The sequence below is a fragment of the Pelmatolapia mariae genome, linkage group LG14 (assembly GCF_036321145.2).
Source record: "Pelmatolapia mariae isolate MD_Pm_ZW linkage group LG14, Pm_UMD_F_2, whole genome shotgun sequence".
Taxonomy (NCBI): Eukaryota; Metazoa; Chordata; class Actinopteri; order Cichliformes; family Cichlidae; genus Pelmatolapia; species Pelmatolapia mariae.
In genome coordinates, this window is record NC_086239.1 from 39,422,421 (window position 1) to 39,446,858 (window position 24,438).

The 24,438-nt window shown below is 44.8% G+C and overlaps 2 protein-coding genes across 2 annotated transcripts in view; one reads left to right on the plus strand and one right to left on the minus strand.

Moving 5' to 3' along the window:
- col4a3 (collagen, type IV, alpha 3) overlaps nucleotides 1-24,438 on the plus strand; it is a 50,072-nt gene that overhangs the window by 5,863 nt on the left and 19,771 nt on the right. Inside the window, exons 3-27 of the mRNA XM_063494238.1 lie at nucleotides 1,997-2,086; nucleotides 2,575-2,619; nucleotides 3,079-3,123; nucleotides 3,333-3,395; nucleotides 4,464-4,517; nucleotides 4,608-4,634; nucleotides 4,741-4,815; nucleotides 7,307-7,369; nucleotides 7,453-7,488; nucleotides 7,695-7,742; nucleotides 7,878-7,952; nucleotides 8,468-8,512; nucleotides 8,639-8,701; nucleotides 8,793-8,837; nucleotides 18,773-18,826; nucleotides 18,912-18,953; nucleotides 19,722-19,803; nucleotides 19,989-20,024; nucleotides 20,615-20,779; nucleotides 20,958-21,050; nucleotides 21,485-21,580; nucleotides 21,763-21,833; nucleotides 22,025-22,213; nucleotides 23,801-23,969; nucleotides 24,048-24,140. Of these exons, the coding sequence (XP_063350308.1) occupies nucleotides 1,997-2,086; nucleotides 2,575-2,619; nucleotides 3,079-3,123; nucleotides 3,333-3,395; nucleotides 4,464-4,517; nucleotides 4,608-4,634; nucleotides 4,741-4,815; nucleotides 7,307-7,369; nucleotides 7,453-7,488; nucleotides 7,695-7,742; nucleotides 7,878-7,952; nucleotides 8,468-8,512; nucleotides 8,639-8,701; nucleotides 8,793-8,837; nucleotides 18,773-18,826; nucleotides 18,912-18,953; nucleotides 19,722-19,803; nucleotides 19,989-20,024; nucleotides 20,615-20,779; nucleotides 20,958-21,050; nucleotides 21,485-21,580; nucleotides 21,763-21,833; nucleotides 22,025-22,213; nucleotides 23,801-23,969; nucleotides 24,048-24,140 (1,864 nt within the window). The remainder of the gene's footprint in view (nucleotides 1-1,996; nucleotides 2,087-2,574; nucleotides 2,620-3,078; nucleotides 3,124-3,332; nucleotides 3,396-4,463; nucleotides 4,518-4,607; nucleotides 4,635-4,740; nucleotides 4,816-7,306; nucleotides 7,370-7,452; nucleotides 7,489-7,694; nucleotides 7,743-7,877; nucleotides 7,953-8,467; nucleotides 8,513-8,638; nucleotides 8,702-8,792; nucleotides 8,838-18,772; nucleotides 18,827-18,911; nucleotides 18,954-19,721; nucleotides 19,804-19,988; nucleotides 20,025-20,614; nucleotides 20,780-20,957; nucleotides 21,051-21,484; nucleotides 21,581-21,762; nucleotides 21,834-22,024; nucleotides 22,214-23,800; nucleotides 23,970-24,047; nucleotides 24,141-24,438) is intronic.
- On the minus strand, nucleotides 34-1,253 carry LOC134641721 (acetylserotonin O-methyltransferase-like). Its single transcript, XM_063494240.1, has one exon. It carries the CDS (start codon nucleotides 1,169-1,171, stop codon nucleotides 95-97), a length of 1,077 nt encoding a protein of 358 aa, XP_063350310.1. The 5' UTR covers nucleotides 1,172-1,253; the 3' UTR covers nucleotides 34-94.

A 24,438-nucleotide genomic window follows, 5' to 3' on the forward strand; every position in this document is an offset into this window, starting at 1 on the left:
ACAGGAAGGGAATGTGATTCCCCCCCCCCCCCCCCCCCCCCCCCACAGGTGATGTGAGGCTTCACTCCTGGTAGAGCATCCATTTTTCTTCATCTTATGCCTTTTTGTGTCCCAGCACCGCATCATAGATCTTCCCAGTGAGGCAGTGCCGGATGTTGGTGAATCCGGCAGCAGTCAACAGGGCAGCATACTGAACATCTGTCCTCTCTCTGCCCTCCGTCTGCACCAGCATGTTCAGGGAGTAAAGCTGAGCTGTAAGCGGGCCAGAACCATCCTCATTGAGCAGCGCCTCCACCACCAGCACAGCACCTCCTGGTTTGCATGCTTTATAGATTCTCTGGAGTAGCTCTACGCAGCGTTCGTCTGTCCAGTCATGGAGGATTCTTGCCAGAATATAGAGTTCAGCTTCTGGTAGAGAGTCTTTGAAGAAGTTCCCTTCATGAAAGCTTATCCTCTGGTCATCCTCCTTGATAAAGTGTTCCTTCGACATGTGCACCACCTTGGGGAGGTCAAAGATTGTCACAGTGCATTCTGGGTAGGCTGACGTGCAGTGCTTGGCTAATGCCCCACTGCAGCCTCCAAGGTCACAGATGACTTTGAAGGGTGAAAGGTCAAAGGCTGTGACCACATCCTTACCACAGATGTTCCAGATGGAGTGCATTAACTGCATAAATTTCACCATTTCCTCATCCGACCTGTAGATTGCTTCAAACAGGTCTCCAGAGCTGACTCCAAAAGCCTTTTCATACTGGTTTCTTCCCTCTCTGACGGCATCAGTCAGATAGTGCCAGCAGAGGTAGATTGTTTTGGAATGGTAATGGATGGACTGGTAGAGGGACAAAGGACTGGAGCGCGTGAGGAAGAGCCTGGCCTGCTCAGTGTTACTGTAAGACACTTTCCCATTGTCTTGGTGTCTGTTGAGGAGCTGCATGCCAGTGCAGGCAGCCAGCAGCCTCTCTGTGCCATCCAGACTCGCACCCACAGCCTGACTGATCTCTGCTGCAGACAGGGAGCGCTCTGAACCCAATAACACATCAAACACACCCAGCTCGCAGGATGTGAACAATGTCTTGGAGATGAGGAAGCCTTCGATATACTCCATTATTCTTTTAGGGTACACGTCTGCAGTAGGCAACACCTTAGTTGGAACCATTTTCTCACTGTCAGCCATTGCCACAGATCGGTCTTCCAGACAAGAGAGAAACGTGCCTTCTCAGTTGTTACACCAGAGCTGTGCCAGGGTCTGCTTGGGTTCTGAGGTCTGCTGGTACCAACAAAAAAAAAAAAAAAAAAAAAAAAAAAAAAATTATTCAGTGTCCATGTTAAAACGACCTGCAGATAGGACACACCTGTGCATCCTCCAGCGGCCTCCTCTCTCCTCCGGATGCATTTTGGAAACCGGGACATTCCCCATCATGGAGCGCTGATGTCAGAGTCACAGAGGAGGCGTCGGCCAATCACTGATGAATATCTTGCAATAGCCCCTCCCTCTGATAAAAGTATTTTGCGGTGGTTTTTATTATGGAGGAAAATAGAGTGGAGCTGATGGATGTGCCAGGTGTGGAAGGGCTGCTGATGTGGTCTCTGATCCTCTGATGTGATCAGATCGGGTTGTTTTTCATGATTTTGTGATTTCGCCTGAAACAAACTTTTCAGTTTTTGCTGCTTTAAATGGCGTCAAGTCTCCGAGCTGCGTCTCACAAGAGCGTGCAGGTCTGAGCCGGGCTGCAGGGAACTCTGCGGTCCTTTGTGTCTCATGCACCTGAGACCACCCAGGTGTGAGCTCTGTGATCGCGGGTGTGTTCACGAGGAGAAAGAAAGAAAGGCCGGTTCCTCTCTGCCGAGCGTGAAATGTCCCTTTGTTATGCCCGGCACCTGAGTGCCCCCAGGCGAGAAACAGGAAGACTGAGACGCCTGGATCGACTCTGCTGCTCTCTGCTGCCCCTCTGTGGACAGCAGGCGAGCTGACTTACCTGAACTCTGATTCTGTCAATAGGGTGAAAAAGGTTTCCCCGGGGAAACTGGTCTTCCTGGAAACGTTGGCTATCCTGGAAAAGAAGGCGATCAGGGCAAACTAGGAGAAAAGGTAACAGACATCTCCTCTTTCTTCTTCTTATTGTTATTGTTATTGTCATATCGAGTCCCTGCACAGTCCTCTTTATACTTGTTTGTAATAAAATGTAATATAATAAAACATTTCTTTTTAAATGGAAATCCCGTCATTAAACATCCAAGTCATTGTCTGGGAAACTTTTTGATGTTTTTAGGTTTAAAATCACATTTCAGTCAGATTTTGTTTGAGACGTGGTCAGTTTCACAGACACTCGTGAAAATAAACGCTGTGTTTTAGTGTAATGTAAAACTGAGGAGGAGGTGAGAGTGAGTCTGACTCAATCACTACTTTCTGTTTGGAGCAGTCACATGACAGCTCAGTCACATGACGTGTCAGGTCCTGATGCTGCTCTGATTCTTGATCATTGACCATGTCGCACCTTTCTCACTGTGAACACAGAGTTGAATCTATGGCTTTGGGCTGCTGGAGATCATTTCATGTTTTCTTCTTCTTTTCCTCAGGGTGAACCGGGACCTGCAGGAAGTCCGGGTCTGAAGGGCGCCCGGGTATGACGGCCTTTATCGTTTATCCCAGTGAACCTTTCCTGTTTTGGCTGCTTCCGTGTCAGAGTTATAGATGGGACCGTATCTGGATGAAAGCTCAGTTATCAGATAAAACAAGCTGGCACAGATGCTAATGCTAATCAGAGCTCACTACCATCCAGATAAATGCTCAAACTTCACCTAAGCTCTCGCTCAGCCTTCGTGGAGGGTCTGTTACTACAGTAACCTCACAGCGGCCGAGTTATTGGTCACATGATGTCATTAAAAATGCTCCAATAGGCTCCAACAGCACAAACACGGCCCAAAGGTCCAGTTCAGGTGAAGCCAGCTGGCAGCTAGTGGGGGGGGGGGGGGTCGTTTGGACTTTTTTAAGCCTAAATTTTCCCTGATTTTAGCATCATTTGAGACACATTTACCAAAAAATGTCCTGCTGACGTTGTTCTGAACTTCTCAAACCATCAGGGTTTGCCGGGAGAACCAGGTTTCCCAGGAGCTCCGGGACTGCCGGTACGGACGCTCACCATACACAGAGAACACATTAAATATACAGCACAGTAGACTGTAGGCTCCATATCTGCTAGATCCTAATACGTATGGAAGTAACATGAAGAATATATAAGAAAAAAAGATGTTCTTTGGTGTTTTTTTAAAAACACATAATGATAATAAAGTTTAACTTAACGTTTAACACATTTCTGGATGCATTTATTTCTCAGGGACTGCCCGGACACGAAGGACCGATCGGTCGGCCAGGAATCCCAGGATGCAACGGGACGAAGGTAGAAATCATGGCTTGGCAGAAGGCAGATCGAATAATCTTTTGTTCTCTCATCTCTGGAGTTTTATATTCCTCTCTTCCTGTGCTCGCCGATTGATGTATAACCGTCTGAGCCTCACGCGCTCATCCCTGCAGCTAGTTATAGACCAGCTGTGGAAAAACTTGCAAAATGTAAATAAAAACTGAAAACTGTGATTTGCAAATGTTACAGATGCACATTTTATTCACAACAGAGCAAAAAAAACGTATATATTGTTTAAACTAAGACAATTTAGCATTTTCATTTTGAATTTGTCTCAAAAAGGCAATAAAAGTCTGTCACAGTCGCTGATACTAAAATGAAACAGCTGGAGGGATAACAGGCAAAAAAGAACGTTTTGCAGATGCAGAGGTGCACCAATCTGCAAAAACTACACCTGCAAACTATTTCAAAATGTTTGAATGTCAATGAAAACAATGATGCAGATGTTAAATATTTCGTCAACAAAACATTTAAAGATTCTAAGGCTGAAAATCAGTGTTGGATGTGTGTAATCGTCAGGCCTTCACGCAGCACCGCATTAACAGCAGACGTGATTGTGTGCTGGAAATTAGTGCACGCGCTCAGAAACGCTTCCAGAAATCAGCCCGCCATCCACACATGCAGGTTGAAGCTGCAGAAAAGAAGCCACGGTGACCATGATTAATCCTGTGGTGGCTTATTATAAACACGTAAGCTGGTTTACCCAGTATGTACAAGGCTTTTATTCTGAAACTTTTACAGGAACTTGCCAACAATTAAACTGAATTTTTTTTCATCTTTTTGACAAGCTGTTTAAAACGCTAGTTACGTCAATAACACTGGGCAGGGAGATATACTTGTGTATCATCTGCATAGGAGTCTAGAGTCACGATCATTTTGAACCACACATATTTAGGTGTCCAGCTGTCAGTAACTATCAAGGACTTTCAGGTTTTCCAAAGCTTTCCAGGCTGTGATCAGCATCAAAGCCAGTTTTGGAGAGTGTTTCCTATCAAAATGAATCACCCGATCGCACCCACACACACAAATGTGACTCATGTCTTTCAGGGGGATGCTGGTTTTCCAGGGCATCCTGGACTTCCTGGACCTGCAGGCAGGCGGGTGAGTCACTTCCTGTCTATAAAACAGTTAAAAATACGCTAAGCTAACTCAGTGTGTGAAGCTAAAGCTGTGAGTGTTCACGTGTTTCAGGGGCGTGATGGTCCTCGGGGCATGAAGGTAAGCATTGACACCTGAATGCTGTAATGAAGAAGATGGATTTGAAGATGGCTGATTTGATCTGTGATGGTTTCTTTTAACAAAGGTTCCTCTGATTCTGTTTCAGGGAGAGACGAGAGTGTTCCCCGAGACTCAGGATATAAAAGGAGCACGAGGACCACCGGGACCAAAAGGCGCCACGGTCAGATATTTGATTTTTCTGAAATAAAGAAAAAAAATCAAGTGAGGTTCATTTTCCAAATGAATGTCTCCACCAAACCCTTTAGACCAGGGGTCGGCAACCTTTCTGATGATGAGTGCCATCTAAAATTTCCTCAGCAGTCAGTGTGCCATATGATTGCATTAGCAATACATTTAATAACGCTTTATATGAACAGTTACACACTATATAGAACCACTTTATAGAATTATATTTGTTTGCAGATGTTGGCAGCTATCAGCGAATAGTTATCAGCTATTTAGAAACAAAAAAAGACACTTTTTATCCATAACAGCAAATGAACTGTACAACAGAAAATGCTATTTATGGTCTCCTCACAACAATGATAAGAAAAATAAACTGAGCCAATATGGCATGTTTGTTAATACAGAGACACACATGTTAATGTGATCTCTGGTCTCCCACTCAGAGACACAGGTCTCCGAGTGTCCAGCATTCAGACGGCTACCTGAGGACACTCATGTGAGAGAAAATCTGCTCACACAGACATGTAGAGCCAAATACTGTCAATAAGGCCTCTGCAATGTTCTGAAGACAGTTAACCTTGTCAGGTAGTGATGTCCAGCAGGTGAAAATGCAGCTCCATGAACACGCACAGCTGTGGATTCCAGCTGCTTCGATGTTGCATTAACTGGCATTAACTCAGCCAGTTAATGCGAGACAAATCCAGCTGCTCATTAAAGCTTTCTGGTTTGATCAGAAAACAAAACATTGGTCCATACACCTGAAAGTCCTGAAAACGCATTGTGAATTCTGTCTCGAGTCTACGGATGTATCCATGTATTTCTGCGGTGCTGATGCTGCGCTGAGCGGAAAGCTCCTGAAGCATTTGAAGTGTTGGAATGTGGAAAGCTAACAACGTCCCTCTCACCAGTAGGCTAAGTTATTTTTAGCCAATTACAAGTTGAATCTGGTAGTTGGGGTTGTTAGCTAAGATAGCTAACCCTACCCTAACCCAAACACTGTTGTGACAGTGATGTACGCTGTCTTGTAGGTATATGTATGATTTCTATACATTTTACATCAGATAAAAATTTTGGTTGTAAGATTCAGATAATTATTTAATAAAAGCGAGACATTTTAAATGAGAATAAGAAAGAAAAGTATTTCTTTGTGCCCCCTTTCCCTGTTAATGCCCTACCTGGCCCCCTGGCAACACTTTGCTAGACCCGCCCCTGCACAGTTACCAGCTGTCAGCTACTTAGAAAAGGATCCTGGTGTTATTTGTCTCTCAGAAACAGTTCATAACTTCCCTTCAACTCATTCATGTCACCTAAAAGGTAAACCTGTTTCTCCATCACCTGTTCAGCTCTGATGATTCAGTAAGGACATCTCCTGGTTTCATCTTCATGTTTCCCTCTCACCACATATCCAAACCGACATCATGACCAGCAGCTTTACAGCTGTGGCTCCAGCAAACATCAGCTGATACTAGAAATTAATATTAAATAAATTCTAACAACAGCTGATCAAGCTTAAACGTGCTGCTGTTGTTTAGCGCGACCTCCGCTGGTTTCCTCTTTCTGGCGCAAAGTGGGCGATAAACAAACAAGAGAGAAAAGCTGATCAGCTGATCACTGATCAAAGACGCAGAATAACTCCAGCTTTGTCTCTTTTTCCATTCTAGCTGAAGTCCGGGACAAACTGTTCCTTTTCAGCTCAATACAAAACGCGTAATATTTTCTCTGAATACGAGACGATTCCGTTTTTTACGGGACGGTTGGCAACTCTACTAACTAACCTTATGAACAAAATAAAGTTCACTATCAGTAACATCATAGCACCCACACAGCTGTATAGAAACTCCGTCATGCTAGCTAGTACGCAGTACGAGTTATTGTAACTGACTGTGAAAAGTCAGCACAACGAAAATAAACTAAACTTGGTTTATATCTGACCAGATAGACTGCAGGTCATAACTTCTTACCTGAAGTTCAGTTCACCTGACACTCGGACCGGCGGCCGCCTCGGGTCTCTGCTCCTCCTGCCTCCCCTTCCCTCATCCACCTGCTGGCCGCTGTGGAAGCTCCGCCACAGCCACCACCAAACAACTGAGTTATTTTTACACATTGGCCAGCATCTGGACGATCCACCACCTCTCACTGTTTATGCCGTTACAAGAAAAAAAAAAATCATCGGCCCATAAAAACGAAAAATCACCATCGACCCCGGTATGCCTGATGGCCAGTCCAGCTATGGTCGTGCCATCAGTTAACCCTTTGCGTGCCAGCTGTGGCACGCGTGCCCAGGGTTGCTGACCCCTGCTTTAGACTGTTCAGAATGATCAACCAATCAGTTGAACGCTGATTGGTTCACAGACTGAATCCAGCAGGCTGGACCAAATTCTGTTAAATCTTAAGATGCTTTCTATCATGAGCATTGTAAACTTATCATCAGATTAGCTGGTATAAAGTTTGCTCTGACTGGCTGCTGAACTGTTTGTGTGTTCCAGGGGCTCAGTGGGGATCCAGGTGAACCGGGCGTGACAGGATCACCAGGATTCGATGGATTTCCTGTATGCTTTGGACATCCACCTTATTCAAACATTAATTGCACTCAGTAGTTCAGTGAGCTGACATCTCATGTATTTTTTTCCAGGGAATTCCAGGTCTTCCAGGGTTGAGAGGAGAAAAGGTTAGTGGGGTAACACAGTAAACTGACCTAGGAGCAGTTTGTGATTCAGAAAAACGATTTCTTACACACTTGGCTTGACGTCAGGATTCGCTTTTAGTTTTGTTTTTGTTTTTTGGGAGAAGCTGCTGTGGTGGTTCATGTGACGGCACCATTCATACGTTAACACGGAAACCATAAAGTAACTTCTGTCTCTGTTTTTGGTTCAGGGTCAGGAAGGTCCCAGTCCAGTGATCCCAGGTCCACGAGGACAGAAGGTGGGGATAGGAGTATGGTCTGTATTTACAAACTACGACATGCTCTGATTTTGTACTGTGTCTAACCTGTGAAACGCCGTCCTCTTCATCACCATCCCTTTCACCTTCACCACCATCAGCTGTGTTTGGTTTTAGGGTGACCGGGGACCTCCAGGAGTTCCTGGGCCAAAAGGAATCAAACTGTATGCCGAGGGACCCAAAGAGCTGAAGGTCTGTCTGTCTCTCTGTCTATCGCTCTGTCGCGCCGTCTGTCTGTCAGGCAGTCTGTCTGTCTGTCTGTCTGTCAATCCATCGCTCTGTCTGTTGCTCTGTTTTTCTGTCGCTCTGTCTGTCTGTCAATCCATCGCTCTGTCTGTTGCTCTGTTTTTCTGTCGCTCTGTCTGTCTGTCAATCTGTCGCTCTGTCTGTTGCTCTGTGGGTCTGTCTGTCGCTCTGTCAATCTGTCGCTCTGTCTGTTGCTCTGTGGGTCTGTCTGTCGCTCTGTCAATCTGCCGCTCTGTTTGTCTGTCGCTCTGTCCGTCTGTCGCTCTGTCTGTCTGTCGCTCTGTTTGTCTGTCGCTCTGTCAGTCTGTCGCTCTGTCTGTCTGTCGCTCTGTTTGTCTGTCGCTCTGTCAATCTGTCGCTCTGTGTGTTGCTCTGTGGGTCTGTCTGTCGCTCTGTCTTTCTGTCTGTCAGTCACTTTGTCAGTTTCTCTTGGGTTTCTCTGATGTGCTTTTGTTTTACAGGGAGAACCAGGTGACAGTGGAGAAAAAGGTTGTCCTGGTCGTCGTGTAAGTGTCAAATTGTTTGCCTGGGTGAATCATAAACTTTTTTTTTTTTAAAGCCAAAAAAACTATGAATTATTATTCTGTGAATTTTTATTTTTAAGTGATGAGCGCTTTTGTTTTCTCCTCCAGGGTAAACCTGGGAGGTTGGGGATTAAAGAAGAGAAGGGGGAGAAAGGTGACATTGGCTCCCTGGTAGGAACAAGAAAGACATGTAGTCCCATCTTCAATATTAAGTCACATTTCTTTATAGGAATCTAAAACCTGGAACATGTTTGTGTTTCAGGGTAAGCCAGGGAAGGATGGACTCCGTGGAGAGTTTGGAGAACAGGTAACCACCTGCTGAGTCAGTTTGTTTTTAACATTTGGCCCACTTAAATATTAAATCCCAATACTTTGTTAGTAACTGAGGAAATGATGTGGTCACTGTAACTTAAACTAAATTAAATAACACAACATATTACAAAGTTACAAAATACAACAATGAAGCTCTGGTATATACAAACAGCCCACTTATAAATATCCCAGTATATAACACAAATTAATATATGTGGTTGAAATTGAGGTCTGCCTCTTATCAAAGTGTAAAACTTTATTTTGTCTGCAAATAGTACAAGTGTGCAACGATTAGTGTATGCTGTGCAGAAGATGGAGGAGCTGTACAGCCACAGGCAGGAGGGATTTCCTGTGTTTTCAGTGGTGCATTGTGGGTAATCTCAGTCTCTCACTGTGAGTAGCCACCACGTCATGGAGGGAGTGGGAGGTATTGACCAGAATTGTCCTTATTTTGGACAACATCCGCCTCTCCAACACCACCCTAAGAGTCCAGCTCTATCCCCACAACATTACTGGCCTTGTGATCAGTTTATTGAGTCTGTTGGTATCTGTGACCCTCAACCTGCTGCCCCAGCATGCAACAGCAAAGAGGATAGCACTGACCACAATAGACTCATAGAAAATTGTTGGGTCTGCGCTTTCACAGGCCCGCTAGTTCAGACTTATTCCCGTTAACGAAGCAAGACGAACAGCTCAACCGGTTTTTCACATGCTAGCAAGGGAAGGATCTCAGAGCAGCCCTTCTGCCCTCGGTGTCAGACCACTTCGAAGAACCATCTTCCCCTGCAGCCTTTTATTTCTGTGACACACAGTTTACACAAACACCCATTGTAAACCCCCCCCCATGGTGCATCATAAACCCTAAAGCATTGAGTGTGTATGTAAGTGCGTGTGTGTGTTTGTGTTTGGGGGTGCGTTTGTGTGACCTCCTGCTCACCAAAGGGTAATCTCCCCCACTCTGTATATGGCTTAACCCCTCTAACAGTCTCACCATACACAAACACAGGTGAGGCCAAAAAGGGCAGGAAGTTTACTAAACAAGAAAACAGAACCTTCACATAGGATGTGTCCCTATAATAAAACACTACAGCAGGGGTCGGCAACCTTTCTGATAGAGCTGGGCGATAGAACGATAACGATATGTATTGCGAAATAACTTTTTCTCAATAGAAAAATTAAACTATTGCAATAGGCCTCATCTCTCTTGTCCTCTTAAAAAAAAAAAAAGGACAGCCAATCCAAATTAAGTAGCGCAGAGCCTAACCAATCACAGCCGCAGCGTCACGTCACGTGACTTGTTACGTACAGCACAAGTGCCAAGGCGCACATGTGTATTTGTTTTTGCAGCCGGGCTGCCCAGATAATGGAGGAAATGAGTTTGCCGACTAGAGAAAAATCAACCGAGAGCGTGAGCGAAGGTTACCGAAGAAAAAACCAATAATGGTTCCAATGCCGGAGAGATTGTCGAACGGAAGGGCCATAGAAGTTCCGTAGTGTGAAGGTATTTCGGCTATTTCAAGTCTGACAAAAAACAGAGTAACGCACTGTAAATTGTGCCGAAAGCAAGTCTGGAAATACAATAAACCGGTGCATGCTCAATCTCTGACTGAAAGCACTAATTCGTCATTCGGCTTTTGTCAGACTAAAGTAACTGTTAAAACTGTTTGAAAAGCGAGATTGAAAATTTCCTTTTAGTTCTCAGTTTATTTGATATTGACAAAAGTTAGTCAATTTTGTCTGTTCTTCTGTAAAACGAACTAAGATTTATTTTTAGAATTAAAATTTTGTTTCTAAGTGGAATTGACAATTTAGTAGTCTGTTTTGTTTGTTCTATTTTGAAACTTAAACGCTTTAGCAGCTGCGTTTTGTGTAGTTTGCAATATTTGCCTTTATTTATCTGAAACTGAAGTCTCATGTTCCTTAAGTACATCTACCCTGTTGAACTTATTATGGGAAATAAATATTTAAATTAAAACAAGCTGCTAATTATTTCACATTTTACTTCTGAGCAACGGCACATTTAAATCTTACAAATATAGTTATTTGGCTTATATCGTGATATATATCGTTATCGCCTGAAATGAAAAAAACATATCGTGATATGAACAAATCTTATATCGCCCAGCTCTACTTTCTGATGATGAGTGCCATCTAAAGTTTCCTCAGAAGTCAGTGTGCCATATGATTGCATTAGCAATAAATTTAATAACGCTCTATATTAACAGTTACACACTATATAGAACAGACCTTCCCAAAGTGTGGGGCCCGCCCCCTAGGGGGGGCACAGTGCCATTGCAGGGGGGGCGCGGTATGAAAAGGGGGGGGGAAAAACAAAACGCTTGGACACTGCTAGCACAGGGCGCCTACACAAACGCAAAGCAGGAGATGAAGCATCGCTGAATATGTTTCCAAACCAACTTCATTCTAAGCCAAAGACTAGAAAATATGATGAAGCATATCTGCCCTTTGGCTTCACCTGCACAAGTGCCAAGGTAGGTCTCCACTGCAGAATTGGTTTTCCCTGCGTTGGGAGCACGCGCTAGGCTCTCCAAATCACGGACAAACAGTATCCCACATTCTTGATTTTTAGTTCACAAACACTTGTTGTAATGACTAACTACTCCTGACATGTTGGAGATGTTAGCTCTTTATACAGTAAAGTTACAGCAGGATACAAATAACATCAGGCTGATCCTGCCACGATTTGTTCCCCCGGTTCCAATCACGGACAAACAGTATCCCACAGCTGTTTATGTTTTTGAACCCATTTTGCACAGAGAGACATTTTTTCAAAAATGTATTGATAGCAATGTTGAATATTATTACACAGGAAAAAACAACTACAGGTAAAATAATCACACCGTGACGCCTCTGCCTTTCTAAATGGAGGGACAGTAACTGCGTGTGTGTATGTAAGCGTGTAAAACCTGCAGATAGTCAGATTAACAGTATTTTGTCTCTATCTGCCATTCTGCAACTCATCTCATGTAAACAATAACGTGGCGCACAGCGTGACGTGAAAAAGGCACATACCTTTGACGTTGCGTGACGAACTCTGTATTCCTCGTCCACATGTAAACGCAAAAAAGGAGTTTTAAAAATCTCCATTTTCGGTGATTCGAAACGCCGTTTACGTGTGGACGAAACAGCTGCGTTTTCAAAAATACCCGTGTAGGTGCGGACATAGCGTAAAAGAGTTAGTAGTTTATTTTCTTACTCCCTGTAATTTATTGCAGATTACTTGTATTTGCTTAATTGTTTACTAAATGTTTGAGGTGTGAAATAAACCACAATGGAGCAAAATATGGGTGTGTGTGGTTGGAGGATGTGTTTGTGCGTGTGCGCGTGCGTGCGCGCGTGCACGCGCGGGAGGGGGGGGGGGCAAACATTTTTCTTGTAAAACAAAGGGGGGCCTAGCAAAAAAAGTTTGGGAACCACTGATATAGAACAACTTTATTAGAATTATATTTGTTTGCAGATGTTTGCAGCTATCAGCGAATAGTTATCAGCTATTTAGAAACAAAAACAGACACTTTGTATCTATAACAGCAAATGAACTGTACAACAGAAAATACAAATGCTATTTATGGTCTCCTCACAACAATGATAAGAAAAATAAACTGGGCCAATATGGCATGTTTGTTAATACAGAGACACACATGTTAATGTGATCTCTGGTCTCCCACTCAGAGACACAGGTCTCCGAGTGTCCAGCATTCAGACGGCTACCTGAGGACACTCTTCATGTGAGAGAAAATCTGCTCACACAGATATGTAGAGCCAAATACTGTCAATAAGGCCTCTGCAATGTTCTGAAGACAGTTACCTGACAAGTTTGTCAGGTAGTGATGTCCAGCAGGTGAAAATGCAGCTCCATGAACACGCACAGCTGTGGACACCAGCTGTGTTTGTAGTTCTGCAAACTTTGACCCCCACAGAGTCGAGCTTTTCAGTTCAATCAGCTGCATTTCGATGTCACATTAACTGGCATTAACTCAGCCAGTTAATGCGAGACAAATCCAGCTGCTCATTAAAGCTTTCTGGTTTGATCAGAAAAGAAAACATTGGTCCATACACCTGAAAGTCCCGAAAACGCATTGTGAATTCTGTCTCGAGTCTACGGATGTATCCATGTATTTCCGCGGTGCTGATGCTGCGCTGAGCGGACAGCTCCTGAAGCTTTTGAAGTGTTGGAATGTGGAAAGCTAACAACGTCCCTCTCACCAGTAGGCTAAGTTATTTTTAGCCAATTACAAGTTGAATCTGGTAGTTGGGGTTGTTACCTAAGATACCGTCATTAAGAAGCGGCACAACTAATGTGTCTATGCAAGCTAATTTGCGATGTGCACCGCTGGCCCGGCCATTTATTTTTTTTAATGCACCTTCTCAGATTAACTCACTGCGTGTTGTGCCCAGGGCTGGACTGGGACAAAAAAATGGCCCGGGCATTTTGACTAGAGACCAACCCACCAGGTATTAAAGCCATAAAGCCTTTGAATGAAAACAGACGCTGTTGTGACAGTGATGTACACTGTCACAAGAGAGAAAAGCCGATCAGCTGATCATTGATCAGTTTCATGATTGAAGTAGCAACAGGAGAGGGAGGGGGGGAGAATGAGAGGAGAAGAGGCAGCTGCAGCGTAAAGACAGAATAACTCCAGCTTTGTGTCTTTTTCATTCTAGCTGAAGTCGGGGACAAACTGTTCCTTTTCAGCTCAATACGAAACGCGTAATATTTTCTCTGAATACGAGATGATTCAATTTTTTACGGGACGGTTGGCGACTCTACTAACTAACCTTATGAATAAAATAAAGTTCACTATCAGTAACATCATAGCACCCACCCAGCTGTATAGAAACTCCGTCATGCTAGCTAGTACGCAGTACGAGTTATTGTAACTGACTGTAAAAAGTCAGCACAGCGAAAATAAACTCCACCTAAACTTGGTTTATATCTGACCCAGATAGACTGCAGGTCATAACTTCTTACCTGAAGTTCAGTTCACCTGACACTCGGACCGGCGGCTGCCTCGGGTCTCTCCTCCTCCTGCCTCCCCTTTCCCTCATCCACCTGCTGGCCTCTGTGGAAGCTCCGCCATAGCCACCACCAAACAACTGACTTATTTTTACACATTGGCCAGCATCTGGACAATCCACCACCTTTCACTGTTTATACCATTAGAAGGAAAAAAAAAAAATCATCGGCCCATAAAAACGAAAAATCACCATCAACCCACCGAGCAAATGCCCGGTATGCCTGTTGGCCAGTCCAGCTATGGTCGTGCCATCAGTTAACCCTTCGCGTGCCAGCTGTGGCACGTGTGCCCAGGGTTGCCGACCCCTGCACTACAGCCTCCCCCACCATTCAACCAGCTGGGGAGGGGGTCAGAAACAAAGGAATGTCTTTGATCATACAGTTTGAACCAAGACTTACAAATTTAAGTACAATAATGGCAACATTTAACAATTTGACTCCAACAAAAATCCTGAGTATTTTCCAACAGATGTTGAAGGACCTCAGAGACGACTCTCGCCCTTCCTGTAGGGCACAGTGGTGTTTTTAACTCAGTCCAGGTTATTGTGTCTTTGTACTCTGATGTGTTTATAGTCCTCCACAATGTCCACTTCGGCCCCCTGGACTGAAACAATGGTCACAGCCCGATACTCTGACTAATTACCCTCACTGAGATATCCAACCACTGCAGAGTCATCAGAAAACCTCTGAAGATGGAGGTCTCTGTGGTGCCCCTGTGTTGCTGATCACCTCATTAGACACACAATGTTGAAGATGCACATACTGTGGTCTACCTGTAGGTAATCAACATGTCTGTGGGTTTGGTCAACAAGCCGGCTGGCATCAGGGCGATCAGTTGATCTAAGGAGTAAACAAAGCGTGCGGTGTTTAGCTGCTGCGCCGTGACCCTGTTTCTCAGTAACAGTAACAGCATGGCGAAGAAAAACTCTCTCCACCATCATGTTTGAGAGAAAACTATTTAAACGAACACTATACAACAGAAAGTAAAAGACAGAGGAAAAAAGTCAGAAAAGGTTTAAACTATGGAGAAACAAGCAGCAGCTGAAACAGGCTGCATGTTGGTTGATGCATGTGCACTATTTAAATGTCCTGTGGCTCCTACGAGTGGAGGATTTTGAGTAGTGTTTGAGAAGTGTTATTACTGGTTTATCCTTCAAGCTCGGGTCCTCTACCAGAGGCCTGAGCTTGAGGGTCCTGCGCAGTATCTTAGCTGTTCCTAGGACTGCACTCTTCTGGACAGAGATCTCCGATGTTGTTCCTGGGATCTGCTGGAACCACTCGCCTAGCTTGGGAGTCACCGCACGCTTCTCGTGTTCCTTGTTCCTGATGTTGCTGTCATTTGCTACATCTATCACTACGGCCTTCTTCTTCTGTTTGTCTACCACCACTATGTCCGGTTGGTTAGCCACCACCATTTTGTCCGTCTGTATCTGGAAGTCCCACAGGATCTTAGCTCGGTCATTCTCCATCACCCTTGGGGGCGTCTCCCATTTTGACCTCGGAACTTCCAGGTTATACTCAGCACAGATGTTCCTGTACACTATGCCGGCCACTTGGTTATGGCGTTCCATGTATGCCTTGCCTGCTAGCATCTTGCACCCTGCTGTTATGTGCTGGATTGTCTCAGGGGCATCTTTACACAGCCTGCACCTGGGGTCTTGCCTGGTGTGATAGACCCCAGCCTCTATGGCTATTGTGCTCAGAGCTTGTTTCTGTGCTGCCATGATTAGTGCCTCTGTGCTGTCTTTCAGTCCAGCTTTGTCCAGCCACTGGTAGGATTTCTGGATATCAGCCACCTCTGCTATCTGCCGGTGGTACATACCGTGCAGGGGCCTGTCCTTCCATGATGGTGCCTCGTCTTCCTCCTCTTTCTTGGGTTTCTGCTGCCTGAGGTATTCACTGAGCACGCTGTCAGTTGGGGCCATCTTCGTTGTCCCATCCTGGACCGTGGTGCTGACACTCACCAGTCCCCAGCCTCCTTCCTTCCTCTTAGCGTACAGCCTCAGGGTGCTGGACTTAGGGTGAAACCCTCCATGCATGGTCTTGTCTTGATGTCAGTGGCTTCTATCTCCTCCTTTGGACAGCTTATTATCCCAGCAGGGTACCTGATCACGACAACTGACAACTGTTCCATTCCGTAGTCGGTATCTGTAGCCAGTCTTGTTAATGATCTCACTGAGGGGATTCAGGCCTATGCAGAACAGCAGTGGGGACAGAGCATCTCCTTGGTAGATCCCGCACTTGATGGTGACTTGTGCTATGGACTTGAAGTTGGCCTCTAGTGTTGTACGCCACATTCCCATTGAGTTCCTGATGAAGGCTCTTAGGGTCCTGTTGATCTTGTATAGGTCTAGGCATTCCAGGATCCAGGTGTGGGGCATTGAGTCATAGGCCTTCTTGTAATCAATCCAGGCAGAGCACAAGTTGGTCAGTCTGGTCTTGCAGTCTCGGCTGATTGTTCAGTCTACCAGTAGCTGGTGTTTTGCGCCTCTGGTATTCTTGCCCATCCCTTTCTGTGCCCTGCTCATGTATTGGCCCTTGTGCCTGTTCATCTTAGCCACTTTGGTGCCTTACAGGAGCTTCCACGTGGTGCTGAGGTCCCTTCAGGACTGAGCGGGCCCCGGTTATCCATTCTGGGTGTCTCTCATCAACTAGCAGCTGGTTTATTTGTGCTGCCAGGTGCTTGTGGAGTGCAGTCAGCTTCTTCAGCCAGTAGGCGTGAACCATGTCGGGCCCTGGTGCTGTCCAACTCTTCATATTGGAGACCCTTTCTTGGATGTCTGCCACTATGATGGTTACTGGTCCCTGTTCAGGGAGGTTGCTGTGGTCTGCCCTCAGATCCACTAGCCACTGAGCATTGCTGTTATGGGTTGAGTCCTTCTCCCATATGCTCTTGCAGTATTGCTCTCCAGCCTTGGTGGTGCTGTTTTCATATTGTTTCCCTGCCACTGAGAGTACACCCTGGCTGGTTCTGTGGAGAACAGCTGGTTTATTCTCCTGCCTTCTTCAAGCGGCTGGCCAAGGCTGTGAGTCTTTGCTTGGCAGTTTCCAAGGCCTCAGGTATAGACAGCTTGCTGTACTTCTTAGGCACCTTCTTCATCGCACCTTTCTGCAACTCCGATAGTTGGCTGACCTCCCTCCGTGCTACCTTGATCTTAGCCTCTAGCCTTCTTCTCCATGGAGGGTACTGCCCCTTGTGGCTGTTCAACTTGTAGCCAAGCATCTCACTGATCACTGCTGCCGTATTGTAGATCAGCTTGTTAGTCTCTGTAATGGTGGTTGTAGGTATCGTCCGTAGTGCTGCATTAACGTCATCTAGCAGACCTTCTGAGGGTACTTCACGTAATCTTGGTAACCGGCTACGGGGGATCCAGGTTTCAAGCTTGGCCATGATCCTATCTTTCAGGCCAGTTCCTCTCGCACTCAATGATTCTTCTCCTATCGCACTTGGGGCTTGGTACCTAATCTCGGGTGGGGGTGATGATATCTCCCCCCTGACCTGGCGTCCTGGCTCCCCCTTGTCGTAGCATTTATGTTGTACCTCGTCAATCTCTAGCTGTGAGAGCAGTCCCTTCTTTCGAATGTTGGAACACTGAGCTACTAGTTGCTTCGCCGTCATTGTGGATGTTGGGTATCGAAGCATCCATAGGCCCCTCATCCTATTCATGTAACCCCTTCCGCCAGGGTTACTTGCGTAGTAGTATTCCAATAAAACCCTGATTTCATCTCTTGCCCACCGATGCCTTCTTGTTCCAGTAGCCCATTTCTCGCCAGGGTGCCCTGGTTCCTCAACACCTGACGCGGACCTCGTTGATCCGGGTGACGTCCGAGCTGCCATGCCTTTATATTTATCTGTCTCGCTCATGTCATGCGGTAGGCTCACTTAGCATGGGAGTCTAGCCTGGGGTATTATTGGGCAAATATTTGATTTTTTGAAATGCTTTTTAAAAAGCATTTTAAAGCCAATGAAGTTGTTGTGATTGGAAACATGAAAATGTGAGATTCATTTCCTACCAGACACTTTTGATAGCCATCAAAAAGCTTCTGACATAACTCTGTCTGGATGTTTGACCGCTCTTCTTGGCAGAATGGTAGAGCTCATTTAAATTAGTTGGTTTCCTGGTACAGCAGTTCATACATTTTCAGCAGGGTTGTGTCTGTGATGGCAGACTGTGTGGAGAGGAGAGAGATGGTACTGGACTTAAACAAAAAGCAAGCCTTTATTTTTGGCTGCACAAAAATACAAACTAAAGCAAAAGGAGACTAAGACTAAACTAACGAAATCTCAAGTGGGGGGAAAAAACCAAACACGAGGTACGTGGAACGAGAACACCAGAAACCTGGAACATGAAAACCTTAGACCTGACTCAGGCGATAAATACACAGCAGGACGATCGAGGAAGTGGAGGCAACAGAGGAGGAACTAATCAGAAATGACAAGATGGGCGAAGCAAAACTAAACACAATGCACACAGGACGAGAGACTGACAAATTAAACAGGAAGTACGCAGAGACGAAGACTAAGCCACACAGGCTTGACATGGGGAGACATGGGCGTGGGGACGTGACTGACACTGTGACCCACCACATCAAGAAATATCAGAGTCCAAACTGTTCAGGAAACCGGCCACAGGACCAGGATGATGAGACTATCAAAATAAAACAGGAAGTCCTCCTCCTTCATTATACCATCCACTGTGTGCAGTGTACCAGAACCACTGGCAGCAAACAGCCCCACAGCGTGATGCTACCGCCACCGTGCTAACCCTCACCCTTTATCTACCAGCTCTAGTTAATTTGTTGGACTTGTCATGATACAAGACATCAGAACTTTCAGCACCACTTATGAAAACATTTAAGTTTATATATCTGTGTTTAAATCTGTATGTCTACAGGGAGACCCCGGAGATCCTGGGTTTCTCGGACCTCCAGGTATCGATGGAGACGTGGTGAGTACTGGATGAGATACAGAATGGATTACTGCAGTGCTGCAGCCAGCGCCGTGTCATCTTACGGTACTGTTTATGTTTCCAGGGAGAGAAAGGTGACCGTGGTCCTCCGGGCACTCCGGGAGATGTGAGTCTCTTTTCTTTGGATCTTCTAAAGTTAGTGCAGTCCTTCTCAAATAGTGAGGCAACCACCCCCTCCACCCCCACCGGTGCGATGCTGGGGGGCCGGGCACGTGTGACCCTGGGGAACATGCTTTTCTTGCCGTACTAGAATAAAGTGTAATTTCACATCCACAAGCCAGTGCGCACACAGCACAGAGCAGGAGGTATGAAGTGCAGTAAACAAACCCTCAAGAAAAATGTAAAAATATTTAACAATGATGAAAAGAAAGGCGGAGATAACGAGACAAACAAAAGTCTCCCGAAAGCTAAGATGAGGAAATGTGATGACGCGTGTGCAGCGCTCGGCTTCACTGACAAACTGATGCACGTTAAATGTAGTAGTAGTACTTTAGAGAGCTGCAGTACTAGTACATGCACTTTCTAATAAAGGTATTGTTTGTTTTAAGTTGATCAGTTTTTCTTTCCTTTTTCTTTTTTGTTTTCTTTAAAGTTAATAAGGAAACAATGTCATGCAGAGATGTACTTAAAATAACAATTCTATAGAGAAATGATACTATTTAAAGTCGCGGGGGTTCTTCTTGCTAAGAGGGGCGGAGCCTGTGAAGCACTAAGTCTTGAGTCTATGAGGACTGGCTCAGTTTTGGAGTCAGCCTCAACTGGACATTAGAGGAACTGCAGGTTTTCAGACTTCATTTTTCAGCCCTGAAGGTTGATGCTTGGTTTTGAATCCATTATCTGTATTTGTGTTAATTTTAACTTTTTTATGAACCAGATGGTGTGGAATAGGATATATCTGAAAGGCCAGCCTGGTTTTCCCGGGCCCCGGGGGCCCCCAGGAGCTTCTGGAGTACAAGGTGAATTTCATTTCCCAAGTAATTTTTTACTTATGAAATATTATATTTATATTTATATTATACTGTATGTTATATACGTATATTCTGTGAATATCGAAGCGGCGACCTGAGTTGTGTTTGTAATCAGATTACATTTAGAGGTTCATGCCGCTATCATTTCAGACTTTTTCTCTCACCTGTTTCAGGATACATTGGTTTACCTGGAGAAAAGGGCGAGCCAGGTAAAGTCTGATTATTCTCTCTCTCTGTCCCTTATGTAATCGATCATGGTGTTAATCCAGAGACCACCTTTGTATTTAAGCTGCGTTAATCTGGCTACAGCTTTACTCTGCTGGGGCCTCGCTCCTTCCAAAACAGGCCTGTGCTGCCAAATATGAATGACTGATGGTGGAAGTAACAGTGTCTTTATTAGTTCAAGCTGGCTAAACTGTAGTGGATGGATTACACCCAACATCCACCAGATCTCCTGCAACTTTATTTGATTACTGATTTTTTTGGAATGTTTTGATCAAAATGAAAAAGGTTTCAACAGAGAAACCGTGAGACTTCATTTGGTAGGTAACATATATTATTATCTATTATCATAAAATGTATATTTATTCAGTTTTCGTCAGTCTTGTCTGATATTGTCTGTTTAGCACGCAGCTGAAAAAAATAGCTGCTGGTGCCCGTTTCCAAAATAAAAACCTTTTTAAAGGCTGACACTTTACTCAGGCGCAAAGAAATATGAATAATATAATAATGAATAATATTCAAGGTTATCAGAAGCTGTTTCTCCTCTTTGGTGACAGTCTGCCGTCCTTCACTCCAGGTGTTCCTTTGCCTGGTCCTCCGGGGATCCAGGGACCACCTGGATCATTTGGACCAAAAGGAGACCGAGGAGAAGAGGGCCCCTCCACTGTTGGCCCCACAGGCCTGACTGGAAAGCCAGGTCTTCAGGGTGCTAGCGGAGAGCCCGGAGAACCAGGAATACCAGGTGATGTTTCATTTTAAACATGTGGTGTCCCTCAGGGAAGCATCCCGGACCCTCTGATGTTTGTCTTTAAAGCTTAAAGAGAATAAAGACGAGAAATTAAAAGAGAACATAAAGTGAACCGCAGCACTACCAGCAGCTGAAAGTCCGTCTGATTTAATGTGTCTCTTGTGACTGCCAGACTACCTCGAGGGAGGCGCAGGACTGCCAGGACTTAAAGGTTTGAAGGGCTCGATGGGACCTCTTGGAGAAAAAGGCACGAGAGGACAGAAGGGTGAGTGGGAGAGAGCTGGAGTTGTGTGTCATGTGATATAAACGTCATGCTTGTTTGGCCCGATGTGGACACGTGTTTCACATCACGGTTTAATACAAAGAATTTCTACATGGAGGTTGGAATGAGATTTTTGATTTTTGAAGAACCAAAATAAAACTTCAGAAATGTCTTTCAGTACAGCTGAGCCAAACCAAAGACATCGAGGGTGTCAAACTCGTCCTGTTTATGTTGAGACAAAGCCAACCACAAAATAAGCTCGGGTTTTTCATCCAGACTCATCGCAGCTTCATTACTACTGATACAACAAACACGGGTTAAATAAAATCCAGAAATATTTTCCATAGTACAGTTTTTTTGTTTATTTTCTAAGAAGTTGGACTTCCTGGTGCGTTTGTCATGATTCATTTAAAAACCGACTGCTTGGTGTTTACTAGGTGAGAAGGGGGAGATGTGTTTTACCTGTCGTCTTATTTCCACTGAACCTGGACCCCCAGGTGAAAAAGGAGAGAAAGGTGATATCGGGCTGCCAGGTAAGAACAGCGGTACCACCTGTGTTAGCCAAGTTAAAAGATAAAATGTCAGTTTTCAGTTGTTTGATATAATCTTAGCTGCCACACAATGAAAACGATGATATTTTAAATATGATATAATGTCATAAATAACTCACCCTGGATCTTAACTGTCTACCTCCGTGATGTCATTCTGGTTCCAGGATCGGCTGGTTTTCCTGGATTTAAAGGTGACAAAGGAGTGAAAGGTCCTGGAGGACAACCTGGTCCACAGGTGAGTGAAGCATCACCTCAGCGTCTACTGCTGGATTTCATCATTTATAGACAGATATTGATTCATCCCCTCATATGGGCTGAACCCTAACCTTCTGGGACCCTCAAACTTTCACTGTTGTCAGTAGATCCTGTAATTATGAGTAAGTGTGAGTCAGTTTCACACAGTGTTTGACCCTCACTTGTTATCAGGGTTCACTGGGGTTCCCTGGCTACCGGGGATTCCCAGGACCTCCTGGTGACCCAGGCATCATGACGAGGGTGGGGCAGAAGGGTGAGGAGGGATCACAGGGAGATCCGGGACAACCGGGATCCCAGGGAAGTGATGGACCTCCAGGAGTTCAAGGATCAAAAGGTCTTCAGGGAGCAAAAGGAGACGATGTGAGTAATCACCGTTTTCTTCAGTCTGCCGCAGACTCGAATGTATTTACTCAGTACTGTAAGTAATTAAGTGAGTTTACTTGTACTTTGTGTGGATCAGATGTACAAACTTTACAAATCAACTTTTTTCAAAAAAAAGTAGTACTGTGCAAAAGTCTTGTGCCTCAAGTCTCATTTCTTTTGATTTTGTTTGCAAGGATTCAGACTTGTACATTTTAAAGTTCCCCGGCTTTCTGACGGTCTTTGAATGCTGTTCCACTCATTTTCTGTCCAGTCCTTGTACCGCACCATTTTTAAAGGAATGTTTTTTCTCTGTAAGCCTCTTAACTCTGATAAATGAAAATGTCACGAGAACTGGACTGAAAACCAGAGGAACAGGTCTGATGGAGAGATGAATCCAAATCATCATCACCTGTACAGAACAGGTCTGGTGAGGAACAACAGTGGACATCCGTCAGGATTTGGTGCTGATTTTCAGCCAGTCGTGTTGGAGATTTGTCAGAATTGATGAAATTATGAGTCCAGAAAAGTACCATCAGGTTTCGATTCACCACAAAATACCATCTGAACCATCTTTATAGCCACAGCTTCATTGTTCAGCAGGTCAATGGTCCCAAACCACAGCAAGCTGATTCAACAAGACATGGATCGGCCTCCCCAGAGGCCGGACCTCAGCATCACTGAAGCAGCGTGGGCTCATCCAGACAGAGAACCGAACAAAAGGCAGAAACATCCAAAGATGTGAGAATATCCTTCAAGATGCCTGGAGAACTATTCCTGAAGAAACTGCAGAGAGCTGCCTCAGAGAGTTCAGACTGCTGAAGAATAAAGGCGGTCATAACAAATATTCACTTTCAAGCTCGTTTCAACTTTTCAAACTCAGTTTTTGTCTAATATATTGGAATTCTTTGTATGTTTGCACAATTCAATAAATCTCTGCACGTTTCCCATTTTCCTGCAAAAACAAGGAAAAAAACAAGGAGTGACTCAAGACTTTTGCACAGTACTGTATACTTTGCTATATATTACAAAATGACGTCTCAGTTAACCAATTGAACTGATAATAAGACTGCGTCTGACTATGATTCTCTCTTTGTTCCACATTCACAGAGGGAGAGAAAATCATTGGTGTGTAAAGATGGCAGAACCAATAACATTTGTTGTATTTAGGCTGCTAGCTGGCAAAAAAGGCTCTTTGTGGTGTGAGGGGAGAGCCCAGTTTGGTACTGATGAAACGCCTTAAGTCAGTAAATTTGGATTAGTCGTATGCATCTTTGATCAGCTCATTACAGACGCTAAAACATTTGTTCTAAAATCCAGAGTCTTAACCACAGCAGAGCGCAAACACCTGCTGTTTATAACGTTTTTACATTTATTTATTTAGTGCCGAGTCACAGCAACTGTTGCCTCAAGGCACTTTATATTGTGAGGTAAACACACTCCAAGAGTGTGTTTACAAATTCTACCACTAGATGGAGCCACAGTTAGTGCCTTGTTGATGGTGGCTTTTAGGAAGAAACCATCAAGTTTTAAGTTTCTGGGGTCAGGTGTGATTCAGTGAAGATGGTTTGCTGTTCTCTCCTTCAGGGACCGCTGGGGCAAAAAGGAGACAGGGGCTTGTGTGGGTCCCCTGGTCCCAGGGGACCAACAGGGCAGATGGGACCTTCAGGATCTCTTGGTATTGGCGAGCCAGGGCCTCCAGGAAGTAAAGGCAACATGGGAGACCATGGAGAGCGAGGACAACCTGGACAAAAAGGTAAATCTGCCCAGGAATAGTCTGGATTTGAGAGGAGGGGGATCAGACGCAAAGCTAACAGTCTGTTTCTTGTTTCAGGTGAAAAAGGTGCACAAGGAAATATGATCGTTTCTCCAGGAGATCCAGGTCAGAAAGGACAGAAAGGTTTATCTGGAGTCTCTGGACCGGAAGGTGAGACAAACAAATGTGTCCATTTATGTTTTACTGACAAACCCAAAGAGCTTTATATAGAACCAAATCACCACAACTGTTACCTCAAGGTGCTTTGTGTTGGAAGGTAAACACCCTACAGTAATCGAAAGAAAACCCGAACAATCATACGAGCCAATGAATGCCAGCGCTTTGGCAACAGTGGGAAGGAAAAAACCCTTAAAAAACATTAAGTAACTGGGAAAGAAACAGGCATGGAGACATGACAGACTGGGGAGACGAATGAATGAAACACGGGAACGTGAAGGGAGGAAACACA